General features: G+C 48.5%; 1 protein-coding gene across 4 annotated transcripts in view; it reads left to right on the top strand.

Moving 5' to 3' along the window:
- Positions 1-15630, top strand: part of LOC120034980 (insulin-like growth factor 2 mRNA-binding protein 1) — a 63116-nt gene that overhangs the window by 41483 nt on the left and 6003 nt on the right. The window contains exons 3-14 of one of the 4 annotated variants that reach the window (XM_038981715.1): positions 6754-6802; positions 7779-7830; positions 8578-8641; positions 11293-11580; positions 11876-12010; positions 12218-12340; positions 13202-13337; positions 13562-13672; positions 13898-14014; positions 14684-14758; positions 15082-15213; positions 15424-15537. In XM_038981715.1, coding sequence (XP_038837643.1) covers positions 6754-6802; positions 7779-7830; positions 8578-8641; positions 11293-11580; positions 11876-12010; positions 12218-12340; positions 13202-13337; positions 13562-13672; positions 13898-14014; positions 14684-14758; positions 15082-15213; positions 15424-15537 — 1396 coding nt within the window. Of the gene's footprint in view, positions 1-6753; positions 6803-7778; positions 7831-8577; positions 8642-11292; positions 11581-11875; positions 12011-12217; positions 12341-13201; positions 13338-13555; positions 13673-13897; positions 14015-14683; positions 14759-15081; positions 15214-15423; positions 15538-15630 lie in introns of all 4 variants that reach the window. The other 3 variants (XM_038981723.1, XM_038981710.1, XM_038981731.1) reach the window with 3 other exon arrangements.

Consider the following 15630-nt stretch of genomic DNA (forward strand, 5'->3'; position numbering starts at 1 on the left):
AACTCCTCCTTGCCCCTCCTATGAGACAATGCTATGGTCTCACCCCCCCCCCCCCCCCCCCCCCCCCCCCCCCCCCCCCCCACCTTCAGACCAATAGAGTCTCCTGATCAGTCTAAAGGCCCTTCACTTTTGACCCCACAAGCGCAAAGCTGTGGGCTTGAGGCTTCTAAGCGTCCAGGCCCCTCGTCTTTCTCCTATTGTCCTGTTGGTACCACCACAAGCTATATATGTTAGATGCTACCTCAAGGGCAAAGTCATTAACACAGACATAAACAGTCATTAAGCTTCAGCTGAGCTTTGTTTTTCAAGAATTTCAAATGTTTGTTCATTTTGGAGTATTTGCTATGTGAGGTCTGGAGCATGTGGAGGGAAGACCACCCCTGAAGGGAAGAACAACAACAGATGAATGGGTGCAACCATAGTGTCTCCTCGCCACTCATCCATCTTCCCCTCCTCTCCCCTGTCGTCATGGCGTCAGCCAATGAGATGCCTGGAAGTTGGCGGTCAGTGTTGTCTAGGTTCATTTAATTTAACAGTTGGTGTGGGTGTGGGGCCGATAGTTGAGGGGGGTTGAAGGGGCAAATGTGAGTTAAGTGTTGGGTGGGGGAGTATGTAGATGTGGGGGTAGGGTGGATGGTTACGTCTATTGATGTATTGATTTGCGGGACAGGGACTTTGATGGATGAAAAAGTGTTTTCGCCGAGGAGGAAAAGTACCAGGAGCTTGGTGGCCTTGGTAGTTCTGCTCACTGCACCATCCCACATTCTCCCCTAACCCCCCAGACCAGCACGTCCCCATCAAACCAGGCCTAAATCTCAATTCAAAGGCTCACCCATCCCCCTCACTTGCTCCCCTCACAAACAGCCTACCGTGGGTGGTGAAGCCTGAAGCTCGGCCATGATCTTGGCTGTTGATTTGGTGGCTTTCACAAGTTTACCCAAAATGGCCAAAACGATTTGTTTTCAAGACTTTGTGGTAGCCTTCGAGTAACTGAACCATTCCATGTGGCTAAAGAGTCATTAGTGCCTTAATGGTTACAGCACATTCAACCCATTGCTGAACTACCATCCAACAGTGTTGCACAGGAAACAGGAACATCTTAGCCTCATCGCCAAAATGCCCTGAAACCTTTCGGAATGTTGCTGCTCTTGAAAACAACATGTGCCGTGATTGTATTGGGTTGCTTTATGGTAATATATGTGTAGAACGTCATTTACCTGAGGCCCATGAGCTTAGATTGGCCCTTTCATGTGTTTTGTCGTGCAGAGCCCAAGAGGCGAGGCAGGGAATTTTTATTGGGTTGTGTCTCTCCTGGGTGTGGAAACTAGGGTTCAGAGGTCACCAGGGGATTGACACATATTAACCCTTTACAAACCAGCAGAGCAGTGAGCTGCCCCTCCCGTATGACCCCTGGCGCCCATTCTCTTCTCTACACACACACCAAACACACACAACCTCTCACATAGATCATTAGAGCTCCCTCTAGAGTTTCAATCAGGACACTGGCAACCAATTCCCAGCTCTGTGTTTCAGTTGCCCTTAGGCACACAGATCTAGCATCAGCTTACCCTCTAAAATCTGGTGGTAAATGTGAAAACTGACCGTACATCTAGGAGTGACATCATCCTACTCCCAGACAGAGATCCTAAGGGGTTAAATCAGGAAAATTTGATAGGCTACTAATACCTACCTGCTACCCCTCCCTGTCCTCTTTTCTCTCCTCTCTATATTCCCCTGATCTCCTCCACTTTGCCTTCTCTGTGACCAAATCTTTGAATATATCTGTGAGTACTACGTTGGTACTGAGTGGTTCAATATACAAGTTATTCAGCTTGTTTGTTTATTCTTGTATTTTGGGGAACCTTGATGTTGTTATGGCAATTGTCCTCCCCCTGCTCCAGTTCTTTCTCTCTCACTCCTATTTGCGCCTTGTAACACTCTGTCCCTTTCTCGCATGCGTTCCCCTGCAGTCAACTCTCTCTCGCTTAATGCCAACCTCACACACTCTCTCCCTCTACTATACTCCGTAATAGTTTGACTCTCTCTCTCTCACTCTCTCACTCTCTCTCTCTCTCTCTCTCTCTGAGTCCAGGCCAGCAACAGGCAGCGGGATATGCAAGCTGGCAGATGCTGATGAGCTGAGACACACACACACACACTTTCAGCGTCGCTCATGTGTACTGAACCAGGATGTTAAAACCTGAAACACAAGACTGCCAACCGTGTGTGTGTGTGTGTGTGTGTGTGTGTGTCTGTCTGTCTGTCTGTCTGTCTGTCTGTCTGTCTGTCTGTCTGTCTGTCTGTCTGTCTGTCTGTCTGTCTGTCTGTCTGTGTGTCTGTGTGTCTGTGTGTCTTTCTTGACAGCTTGTCATAACTTTCAATGGTGCATTGGCGGTCAGTACAATGGAGCTCATCGTTTTTTTTTATGGTCACAGACTTCTCAGTTGAGAGGCTCAAAGTATTGGAGTTGTACATATATAAAATATATGGAGTAGTGACACCGATGCTGTCACGATCGTCAAAGGGACTGAGAGAGGACCAAGGCGCAGCGCGTGGAAAGTACATCTTCTTTTTATTTAAAGAAGGAAAAAACAAAACAAACCAACAAAACAGACGACCGTGAAGCTATACAAACATAAGTGCTGACACAAAACACTTCGACATAGACAATTCCCCACAAACAGCTAAAGCCTATGGTTGCCTTAAATATGGCTCCCAATCAGAGACAACAATAACCAGCTGTCTCTAATTGAGACCCAATTCAGGCAACCATAGACTTTCCTAGATACCTACACTCAACCATAGACACAGCTAGACTTCTATACTAAACATAAACCCAACTACTCTAATAAACCCCCTAAACCTTACAACCACCCTAGACACTACAAAAAACACATACATTCCCCATGTCACACCCTGACCTAACTAAAATAATTAAGAAAACAAAGAATACTAAGGCCAGGGCGTGACATAACCCCCCCCTTAAGGTGCGAACTCCGGGCGCACCAGCACATAGTCTAGGGGAGGGTCTGGGTGGGCGTCCGTCCACGGCGGCGGCTCCGGCACTGGTCGTGGTCCCCACCCCACCATAGTCACTACCCGCTTACGTAGCCTCCTCCAAATGGCCACCCTCCACATTAACCCCACTGGATTAAGGGGCAGCACCGGACTAAGGGGCAGCACCGGACTAAGGGGCAGCACCGGACTAAGGGGCAGCACCGGACTAAGGGGCAGCACCGGACTAAGGGGCAGCACCGGACTAAGGGGCAGCACCAGGATAAGGGGCAGCACCAGGATAAGGGGCAGCACCAGGATAAGGGGCAGCTCCGGACTGAGGGACGGCAGCTCCGGACTGAGGGACGGATCCTGGCTGGATGACTGCTCTGGCGGATCTTGGCTGGACGGCTCTGGCGGATCCTGGCTGGACGGCTCATGGCTGGCTGACGGATCTGGCTGCTCATGGCTGGCTGACGGATCTGGCTGCTCATGGCTGGCTGACGGATCTGGCTGCTCATGGCTGGCTGACGGATCTGGACGCTCATGGCTGGCTGACGGCTCTGGACGCTCATGGCTGGCTGACGGCTCTGGCAGATCCTGTCTGGTTGGCGACTCTGGCAGATCCTGTCTGGTTGGCGGCTCTGGCAGATCCTGTCTGGTTGGCGGCTCTGGCAGATCCTGTCTGGTTGGCGGCTCTGGCAGATCCTGTCTGGTTGGCGGCTCTGGCAGATCCTGTCTGGTTGGCGGCTCTGGCAGATCCTGTCTGGTTGGCGGCTCTGGCAGATCCTGACTGACGAATGGCTCTAGCGGCTCCTGACTGACTAACGGCTCTGACGGCTCGGGACAGACGGGCGGCTCTAATGGCTCGGGACAGACGGATGGCTCAGACGGCACTGGGCAGACGGATGGCTCAGACGGCGCTGGGGAGACGGATGGCTCAGATGGCGCTGGGGAGACGGATGGCTCAGATGGCGCTGGGGAGACGGATGGCTCAGATGGCGCTGGGGAGACGGATGGCTCAGATGGCGCTGGGGAGACGGATGGCTCAGATGGCGCTGGGGAGACGGATGGCTCAGATGGCACTGGGCAGACGGATGGCTCTGGCCGGAATAGGTGCACTGTAGGCCTGGTGCGTGGTGCCGGAACTGGAGGCACCGGGCTAAGGACACGCACCTTCAGGCTAGTGCGGGGAGAAGGAACAGGGCATACTGGACCCTGGGGACGCACATTAGGCCTAGTGCGTGGTGCCGGAACTGGTGGTACCGGCCTGGGGACACGCATCTCAGGGCTAATGCGGGGAGCAGCAACAGGATGCACAGGACTCTGGAGACGCACAGGAGGCTTGGTGCGTGGTGACGGAATTGGTGGTACCGGGCTGGAGACACGCACCATAGGACGAGTGCGTGGAGGAGGAACAGGGCTCTGGAGACACACTGGAAGCCTGGTGCGTGGTGTAGGCACTGGTGGAACTGGGCTGGGGCGGGGAGGTGGCGCCGGAAATACCGGACCGTGCAGGCGTACTGGTTCCCTTGAGCACCGAGCCTGCCCAACCTTACCTGGTTGAATGCTCCCCGTCGCCCTACCCGTGCGGGGAGGTGGAATAACCCGCACCGGGCTATGTAGGCGAACCGGGGACACCATGCGTAAGGCTGGTGCCATGTATGCCGGCCCGAGGAGACGCACTGGAGACCAGACGCGTTGAGCCGGCTTCATGACACCTGGCTCAATGCCCAATCTAGCCCTACCAGTGCGGGGAGGTAGAATAACCCGCACCGGGCTATGAACACGTACAGGAGACACCGTGCGCTCTACTGCGTAACACGGTGTTCGCCCGTACTCCCGCTCTCCACGGTTAGCCTGGGAAGTGGGCGCAGGTCTCCTACCTGCCCTAGGCCCACTACCTCTAAGCCCCCCCCCAAGAAATTTTTTGGGCTGACTCACAGGCTTCCTACCGCGTCGTCGTGCTGCCTCCATTCGCCGGTATCCCTCCTCACACTGCGCCAGAGAATCCCAGGCTGGCTCCGGCACTCGCCCTGGGTCGATCGCCCACCTGTCGATCTCCTCCCACGTAGTGTAGTCCATATTACGCTCCCATTTCCATTCCTCCTTGCGCTGCTCCTGTTGCCGCTTTTCACGCTGCTTGATCCCGCATGGGTGGGGAATTCTGTCACGATTGTCAAAGGGACTGAGAGAGGACCAAGGCGCAGCGCGTGGAAAGTACATCTTCTTTTTATTTAAAGAAGGAAAAAACAAAACAAACCAACAAAACAGATGACCGTGAAGCTATACAAACATAAGTGCTGACACAAAACACTTCGACATAGACAATTCCCCACAAACAGCTAAAGCCTATGGTTGCCTTAAATATGGCTCCCAATCAGAGACAACAATAACCAGCTAGACTACTATACTAAACATAAACCCAACTACTCTAATAAACCCCCTAAACCTTACAACCACCCTAGACACTACAAAAAACACATACATTCCCCATGTCACACCCTGACCTAACTAAAATAATTAAGAAAACAAAGAATACTAAGGCCAGGGCGTGACAGATGCTCTTTCCTCTCACAGTTGCTGCAGGCAAACTGTGAGATACACTGGTCTTTTTGATGCTGAACTGCGAACCAGAGAACCCAATCATGCTGCCGATTCAATGAAATTAAGAATGACGTTTCACCCCAAAATATTTTTTGGGGCTCCCAGTTTGGTAAATTTCCATGTAGGTTCAGAATAAAAAAGATTCCGAATTGGATGGTTAATTAAGTAATAATGCCCGAGAAACTGGTGTTTGGAGGATATATTTAGAACACAACCCAGTCGTTAGTTCTAAATGTTCCATTGCCATACTGGCTGGCAACGTTCTTATCCCTTGCTTGCTAGCTAGCCAACTACGGCTAACTTACAGTCATGTCAAGAAGTGCAGCCAGAATAACAGCAAAGTAACTGCATTTGCATTCTAGTGACAGTTATTTGGATACATCCATAACAATGAGCTAATGAGGCACGATTTCGCCTGGCATAAAAAATGTGGTCACTCGTCAGGACGCTGTTGTTCAGAGTAGCTAGCCAACAACACCGCTAACACAATCACTTCAAACTGAAGCTGGAAAGACTGCAAACTAGCTGCACTTCGTTTCATTTTAAGTTTTTTCAATTGACAGTTGTTTATATCTATAAAAATTATGCCTGCTGATTCATGATTTAGACTGGCTGAGAAACGCAGCCTGCTTGTCTGTCTTGTCCCGACTCCCGACACATTCATTATTATGGGACAGCTGGAGATTGACTTTCAATATTGAAAAAGTTTGCAAATGTTGGAGAGACAGACCGCGAGGTTCATACAAATCTCCGCTGTTGAAAACTAAATATTAGTCTAAAAGAAATCTAAGATAATGTCTAGATACTTTTTATAGTGGAGATCAAGTATACAAATTGCCTGGCTGGGCTGATGAGACAGTGGATTACGCAGTCAGATGGAACAGAGTAAATAGGCATTTTAACGTCATAGATTTAGCCGGTGGTAATTTGTGGAATAGACACCGGCTGGAATGCGGTTTCATCCAATCAGCATTCAGGATTAGAACCACCCATTGTATAATATAGTATAACCACACAACAGGTAATAGTTTAACCAAATCCATTTGACTGCATAAAATATGTAAATGTTTTACAGCAATGTTTGAGTTGAATATTTTCTAATAGTATTTCTCTCTCTTTCGCTCTCTCTTTCTCTCTTTCACTCTCTCTTAGGACCAGGAAACTCCAGATCAGAAACATTCCTCCACACCTGCAGTGGGAGGTGAGTGCCCCTGGTTTGACCAGAACATAGTTTCACCACATCAAAATGTATCAATGGGTCCGTTAGTGTCTCTCAACCAGTTAGTGTTACTTTTAGACGGAAAAGCATAGATTAGTCCCTGCAACAACAAAGGTAAGTAATCAGAAAAAAATCTGTTCAGAACAGAATGTTCTGTGTAGCCGTCTGAGATGTGAGTGAGTTAAGGGGGTAAAAGGCATTTAGATTAACTATGGCTGCGGGCATGAGCGTGTGTGTTCGTATGTGCATTTGTGTCTTTATTGTGTGTGTCTGTGTGAGTGTGTGCTGGCGTGGGCGTCGAGTGGCGCACGCTGCCGCTGACAGCTGGACGAAGACAGGCCACATGTCTCTGCTAAGGCTTGGCTCTTTCGCTCTCTCTCTCTATCTCTCTCCCTCTCTTTCTCTCCCTCCCTCTCTTTCTCTCCACTCCGTCCTGCCGGGCGCTCTCGTGCAGCGCAGCGTGTAACTTCCCTAGCTGGCCACATGAGGGTAACGTTTCTCCACTCATGTTATAGCCCTGCACATGAGCCACAGTACAGCAAGGAATAAAAAAAGAGGCCCAATGTCAGAGGTAGAAACACCAGGGAAGTCAAACCAAGCTTATGGAAGGCCGCATATGCCATTTATCCAAGCGACATACAGTAGTGGGTGCCACAATTATACGTATGGGTGGTCCCGGAAGTCAAACCCATTATCCTGGCATTGCAAGCACCATGCTCTACCAACAGAGCTACACAGGACATCAGTGTCTGATTTCGACCAGGGAAGCGTCTCTCTCCAGTCAGGAACACTAATCAGTTAAGTGGCAGGTTGAAAGGATGACCCTTTGACCCTTGAGGACTGGAACTGCTTTATACTGATGTAGCAAGTGAGACAAATAAGAGAACATTGGAGAAACCCAGTTTAGGTGCAAATGTTGTAACACAACTTTAATGAAATTGTGTTCTCCCCTCCCTAGGTGCTGGATGGTCTGCTGGCCCAATATGGAACCGTTGAGAACTGCGAACAAGGTAAGATACTGAAGTTATCTCTGGGGAAAAATAGAGTTATTCTGTCCTTTTCATAACCAGTCAGACTTCGCTCTGAACATCTCATCTGCAAATCCAATGATAAGGCTTCCTTTACACACTCACTGGGCGAGATTATAATGAGATTCGCAGTAATCCTTTGCACTTTGCTCAATGCTTTTGCACCGCAAAAATGTCGCTCACTGTTTTCTATCCCTGAGACCTGACCGGATCTGCTTACCCTATCCATCTGAGCTACAAAACAAAAGCATATTCATAAAGCGTCTCAGAATAGGAGTGCTGATCTAGGATCAGGTCCTACCTGTCCAGGTAATCTTAGTCATTAAGATCTAAGAGGCACTCCTACTCTGAGGCGCCTTATGATCAGAGTTCTGACATTCCTTCTGTAGTCCAAGCACCTCCCTTCGTGAATACAGCTCATTAAGAAATAGCTTGGAGTATACCAGTCTACCGGAAACACTGCGAGAGGGAAGTCTTTATGTCAGTGGTAAATCACTGCCTCTCAGTCCTTCTCTGTCAGCGAATCAGATTTGATCAATGGGATATCCCATGCTCTGTCATAGGTCAATCAATATCAATAACTCTCAGTGCTCAACTGTTCAGGAAATGGAAAGGAGGTGGGTTTATAGCCTCTGACTTATGCAATCTCCCCTCCTCTCTCTCCTCTCTCTCTCTCCTTGCATCTCTCTCTCTCGTCCCCTCTCCTCTCACTCTGGCTGCTTTTCTTAGTGAACACAGACAGTGAGACTGCGGTGGTCAACGTCACATATGGAACTCGGGAACATGCCAGACAGTAAGTCTCCCATAGTACATTATATTTTCTATATCTCTACTTCCAAATGTACCCACTCCATATCCTTTCACACCTTGCTTATCTGAATGTTTTTGTGCCCATGTAATATAGGCCATTGAGCAGACGCATTTATCCAAAGGGACTTACAGTCATGAGTGCATACATTTTACATCCCAGGACTCAAACACACTATCCTGGCATTGCAAGCACCATGCTCTACCAACTGAGCTACAGAGGACCATACGAACAAGGCGTATAGGGCTAAATTATGTCCAAATGTTGCTCAATAGTTGAATACTCAAATCAAATCAAAGTTTATTTGTCATGTGCGCCGAATACAACAGTGAAATGCTTACTTACAGGCCCTAACCAACAGTGCAATTTTTAAGCAAAAAATAGGTATTAGGTGAACAATAGATAAGTAAAGAAATAAAACCAACAGTAAAAAGACAGTGAAAAATAACAGTAGCGAGGCTATATACAGTAGCGAGGCTATATACAGTAGTGAGGCTATATACAGGCACCGGTTAGTCGGGCTAATTGAGGTACTCTGAATAGTCTATTATACTTGATAAGAGATCCTAGCTATTTGAATCTTTGTCAAACTCCACATGTTGATGCATGATACACTACATGGCCAAAAGTATGTGGACACCTGCACGTCAAAAATCTTGTTTACAAAATCATGGGCATTAATATGGAGTTGATCCCCTCTTTGCTTCTATAACAGCCTCCACTCTTCTGGGAAGGCTTTCCACTAGATGTTGGAATATTGCTTCAGGGACTTGGTTCCATTCAGCCAGAAGAGCATTAGTGAGGTCGGGCACTGATGTGTGGCAATTATGCCTAGCTCGCAGTCGGTGCTCCAATTCATCCCAAATGTGTTCAATGGGGTTGAGGTCAGTGCTCTGTGCAGGCCAGTCAAGTTCTTCCACACCAATCTCGACAAACCATTTCTGTAGGGACCTCGCTTTATGCACGGGGGCATTGTCATGCTGAAACCGGAAAGGGCCTTCCCCATACTGTTGCCACAAAGTTGGAAGCACAGAATCTTCTAGAATGTAATTGAATGCTGTAGCGTTAAGATTTCCCCTTCACTGAAACTAAGGGGCCTAGCCCGAACCATGAAAAACAGCCCCCGACCATTATTCCTCCTCCACCAAACTTTACAGTTGGCGCTATGCATTGGGGCAGGTAGCATTCTCCTGGCATCCGCCAAACACAGATTTGTCCGTCGGACTGCCAGATGGTAAAGTGTGATTCATCACTCCAGAGAATGCGTTTCCACTGCTCCAGAGTCCAATAGCGGCGAGCTTTACACCACTCCAGCCGACGCTTGGCATTGCGCATGGTGATCTTAGGCTTGTGTGCGGCTGGTCGGCCATGGAAACCCATTTCATGAATCTCCCGACTAACACTTCTTGTGCTGATGTTGCTTCTAGAGGCAGTTTGGAACTCGGTAGTGAGTGTTGCAACCGAGGACAGACGATTTTTACGCACTTCAGCACTCGGTGGTCCCGTTCTGTGAGCTTGTGTGGCTTACCACTTCGCGGCTGAGCCAATGTTTCTTCTAGACATTTCCACCTCACAGTAACAGCACTGGCCAGCTGCATACCACCCTGCATCCCACTGCTGGCTTGCTTCTGAAGCTAAGCAGGGTTGGTCCTGGTCAGTCCCTGGATGGGAGACCAGATGCTGCTGGAAGTGGTGTTGGAGGGCCTTTCCTCTGGTCTAAACAAATATCCAAATGATTGGGGACATTGCCCTGTGTAGGATGCTGTCTTTCAGCTGGGATGTTAAACAGGTGCCCTGACTCTCTGTGGTCACTAAAAGATCCCATAGCACTTCTTGTAAGAGTGTAGGTGTTAACCCTGGTGTTAACCCTGGTGTCCTGGCTAAATTCCACATCTGGCTCTCATACCATCATGGTCACCTAATCATACTCTGTAACTATTCCACAGGTTGTTGCTGTAAATTAGAATGTGTTCTCAGTCAACTTACCTGGTTAAAAAATAAAAATTACAGTTGACTGGGGCTGCTCTAGCATGGCAGAAATTTGATCAACTGACTTGTTGGAAAGGTGGCATCTTATGATGGTACCATGTTTAAAGTCACTGAACTCTTCAGTATGGCCATTCTACTGGCAATGTTTGTCTATGGAGATTGTATGAATGTGTGCTCAATTTTATACACCTGTCAGCAACGGGTGTGTCTGAAATCCACTAATTTGAACGGGTATCCACATACTTTTGTATATTTAGTGTATATATAGATATATATCACTCGCTTGACCTCTAGTGGTTTGATAGTAGGACTGCAGTTGGGGATTGCGCTGCGCTGCAACAAAAATGATCAAAGATATTAAAGATGAACTACACACATGCAGCTGATGAATTTGGCCATAGTAGAAGGTTTCACTTAAGAAAAGCATTGTTTTGAGACATTTGTCTTTCAAGGCCCATTTTTCCCCCAGGTAAAACATATAAAACTCATTATAAAAAGGTTTTCAGAAAACCTCATGGATAAATGACACAAACCACGGGAATTCTTTCTTTGTCTTTCGTCATCCTTATAAACAACCATTTCTAGTTTTGTTGATATTGTCGATGTATGATTAAATGTGAAATGTAACATCCACCTCTTTCTCCCAGGGCTATCCAGAAGCTGAACGGCTACGAGTTTGAGAACAATTCCTTGCGCGTCTCCTACATCCCAGATGAGACGTCCGATGTCGACTCCCAACGCGGCCAGGACAACAGTCGTCGCCCCGGTTACGGGTCCCGCGGCCCCCGTGGAGGTTCCCCGGGCTCAGGCATGCCTTCGAAACACCAGCACGCTGACATCCCCCTCCGACTCCTGGTGCCCACCCAATACGTGGGGGCCATCATCGGCAAGGAGGGTGCCACCATCCGCAACATCACCAAACAAACCCAGAGCAAGTGAGTACCAATATGACTTGACCAATATACTGTAAGTAACTGATGAGTACCAGAGAACAAGATCAAGTAATTGCAAGTCACCGGTATGGTCTCTAAAAGAGAACATGTTGCTAGAATAGACCGAGCAAAGCCATTACTGATATGAGGCTTGAGTATGAAAAGGTACTAGGAGCATTGCACAACCCAAAGGGCTTTTCGATTGAATTTAAACAAACCAAAAGTGCCCTGCCCACCTGTTTGTGGACACCATACTGTATGGCCAAACGGACTTTCCTGCTTTTTCCGTCCCTGCTAGAATTGACGTCCATCGCAAAGAGAATGCCGGCGCAGCTGAGAAGCCAATCAGCATCCACTCCACCCCTGAGGGCTGCTCCTCTGCCTGCCGTATGATCCTGGACATCATGCAACAGGAGGCTAAGGACACCAAGACGTGAGTGCAGTGTCCATGAAGCAGCTGTCAAACCTGCACAGTGTGAAAACTTTAAAGTGACCCTCCAGCTATTTTGTAACTTTTCCCATTAAAAAACGGTATCTCCAATTGTGCTAGGGGTGGACATTTATGCATGCAGTTAGGAAACTGTATATTTGGATTTTCTCCTGTGTTTAATCTCATACTGTGTTCTCCTCATCCTCTCAGTGCTGAGGAAGTACCCCTGAAGATCCTGTCTCACAATAACTTTGTAGGCCGACTGATCGGCAAGGAGGGGCGCAACCTGAAAAAAGTGGAGCAGGACACCGACACCAAGATTACCATCTCCCCGTTAGTCACACACATCTAAAAACATACACACACATCTACACACATCATGAAACACACTGGTCCCTGGTTATGTTTACGCAGAGCTGCCATGGTCAATTAGGAAAGATCATGCACCATGTGATTGAAACCTATGACTATATCTAATGACTGAGACTGGTACTGAGTTGTACGGGCCTCCCGATTGGCGCAGCGGTCTAAGGCACTGCTCCACAGTGCTAGCTGTGTCACTACAAATCCGGGTTTGATCCCGGGCTGTATCGCAGCCGGCCGTGACCGGGAGACCCATGAGGCGGTGCACAATTGGCCCAGCGTCGTCCGGGTTAGGGGTGGGTTTGGCTGGCAGGGATGTCGTTGTCCCATCCCGCTCTAGTGACTCCTGTGGCGGGCTGGGCGCATGCATGCTGACACGGTCGCCAGGTGTACAGTGTTTCCTCTGACACATTGTTGCGGCTGGCTTCCCGGGTTAAGTGAGCAGTGCGTCAAAAAAAGCTTGGCGGGGTTGTGTTTTCGGAGGATGCATAGCTCTCGACCTTTGCCTCTCCCGAGTCTGTATGGGAGTTACAATGATGGGACTAGACTGTAACTACCAATTGAGGAGAAAAAAGGGGTAAAATAATAGAACTATATGTACTGAGTTGTATCTTCATTAGTGTAGTCTCCAATGATCACCTATGGTTGATTAACAGCGTTCCCTGTTCTTTTTCTCCCTCTGCTCCTCTCCCCTTCTTCTTTCTTATTCTACCCGCTCTTCCTGTTTCTTATCTTCCTCCTTTTCCACCTGACCTCTCCCTCTTTCCTCTTCTCCTCCTCTTTCACTTCTCCCACCCACTCTCTCTCCCTTCCCTCCGCTCCTGTCTGCAGACTCCAGGACCTGACCGTGTACAACCCAGAGAGGACCATCACAGTGAAGGGACCCATCGAGGCCTGTTGTCTGGCCGAGACAGAGATCATGAAGAAAGTGCGTGAGGCCTATGACAATGACATGGCCGCCATGAATGTGAGTCAATGCTCAATAAAGTTACTGGCCTCCAATTCTCTTCAAAACACAATGGTCTCGCACATAGATCTTTCCCCTGGCCCTGGCACTTTAGGTTTCCACCTGTATTTGTTGACTTTAATAGCGAGAAATGCACATACAGTCATTGTCACATGCACTCAAACTATCATGCACTCTTAGTTCAGTTCCTTTGGCACTTACCTGCTTCTTGTCTCCAGCAACAGACTCATCTGATTCCCGGATTGAACCTTGGAGCGCTTGGACTTTTCCCCCCTTCCGGTTCCATGCCCCCTCCCCCACCAGGCAACTCTGCATCCCCCTACGGCTCTTTTGGGGTAAGTTCACAGGCTTCTATCTAAGCTAGTTGGGTTCCAGTCATTGAGCTTTAGTTTAGTTTACTGTGTTTGCAAACGCTGATGCTAGCCCTCACAAACATTACTTCTGTCTGTCTCAGGGTTGGATTATGATGTGGTAATAACCTCTAGATCAGCGGGGTCAGATATTGGTTGGGCTGTGGTCATGTTGTGATATAGTTGTAACTGTTTCATGTCACCCTACAGGCCCCTGAGCAGGAGACAGTCCATGTGTACATCCCGGCCCAGGCAGTAGGAGCTATTATTGGCAAGAAGGGACAGCATATAAAACAGCTGAGCCGCTTCGCTGGGGCATCAATCAAGGTGAGAAATGTACTAGTATACACAGACATTCACTCACACAAGGAGTGAATGTCAATTGGTCAATGAGGAAAGATAATACACCAAGCTGATGTAAATAGTGCATTTTATCACCGCTCTGAAACTGATTCGGAAAAACAATGACTTTTTTGAGACACCTATACTTGAACTTATCATGTCTCTATAAAGGACGTTACGCTGCTTGCTTAGCGAGCACCACTTCCTATGGTTTCGTCCCATACCGGACTCGAACTCAGAAACTCTGCCTTGCTAACACACGTGACCACCCTCCTGAAGCATCTTACCAGTCGGCGCCACGCGATAAGCTCGCTATTCACTGGTGCAAGTGGGGACACTTCAGGCTGAGAAGTGAGTTTCACACATCCCCATGTGCTACATTCACCCCTCAAAAGGACATCACGCTGCTTGTTTAGTGAGTAACACTTCCTTCTGATTCGGCCCGTACCTGGCTCAAACTCGGGACCTCTGCCTTGCTAGCACACGTGACCGCCCTCCTGAAGCATCCTGCCAGTCGGCGCCATGCGAAAAGCTAGCTATTCGCTGGCACAAGTGGGGACACTTCAGGCTGAGGAGTCAGTTTAGCATATTCCCATGTGCTACAGACCTCTATCTATGTGGTTTAAGTTGACCTTCATATCTTTTCCCTGCCAGATTGCCCCAGCTGAGGCTCCAGACTCCAAGATGCGAATGGTCATTGTAACCGGCCCACCTGAGGCCCAGTTCAAGGTACAGTAGAATGGGAGCATGATAAGACAATCTCTTTTTCAGCCTCTGTTTGTCATAGTGTTCATATCAGTGTTCAGAACTGGGAGCCCTCTTCTGGTGTTTGCATCTTTTGTTGTGTGTGGTCTCTGCTTGCCTGTCCTGCCTTCTCATCCTTCATCCGTTTCCTCTCCTCCAACCTGTATTTCCCTACTTTTAGCCTTACACTCTTCCTCTCCTTCATACTCTCTTTTTCCCTCCAAATCCCTGTTGAAGTCACATGTCAAGCCATAGGTATAGTTACTTTTTGATGTCAAACTGACTTTGGCTCTTTGTCGCCACCTCAGGCTCAGGGCAGGATTTATGGCAAACTGAAGGAGGAGAACTTCTTTGGGCCGAAGGAGGAAGTGAAGCTGGAGACGCACATCAAGGTAGCCGCTGCCGCTGCCGGCCGAGTCATCGGAAAAGGCGGAAAGACGGTGAGTGTAAAGGGTCTTCTCTAGGTCCTTTTCAGGTTGCATCCCTTTCTCTTTCTGTACCCTGTATTACAATCAATTCTGTTCCTCTATGTCCTTGTGGCTATCCTCTCCTGAGCTAGAATAACCGAGCATAGGACCACTAATCACTATAAACAGTCATGTTAGTTTTATCTAAGTGCAAATCACTAACAAAACCTTCTTATTCCTCAGGTGAATGAGCTACAGAACCTCACTGCAGCTGAGGTGGTGGTCCCTCGCGAACAGACCCCAGACGAGAATGACCAGGTTATTGTCAAGATCATCGGCCACTTCTACGCAAGCCAGGTGAGGATCTCCTAGTCCTCATTCTCTTTCATAAGCTGCCTATAGAAGTTGGCTATATAGAACCTACCAAGATTTGAAGAGGCCCCAACCTCT

The sequence above is a fragment of the Salvelinus namaycush genome, chromosome 3, assembly GCF_016432855.1.
Source record: "Salvelinus namaycush isolate Seneca chromosome 3, SaNama_1.0, whole genome shotgun sequence".
Taxonomy (NCBI): Eukaryota; Metazoa; Chordata; class Actinopteri; order Salmoniformes; family Salmonidae; genus Salvelinus; species Salvelinus namaycush.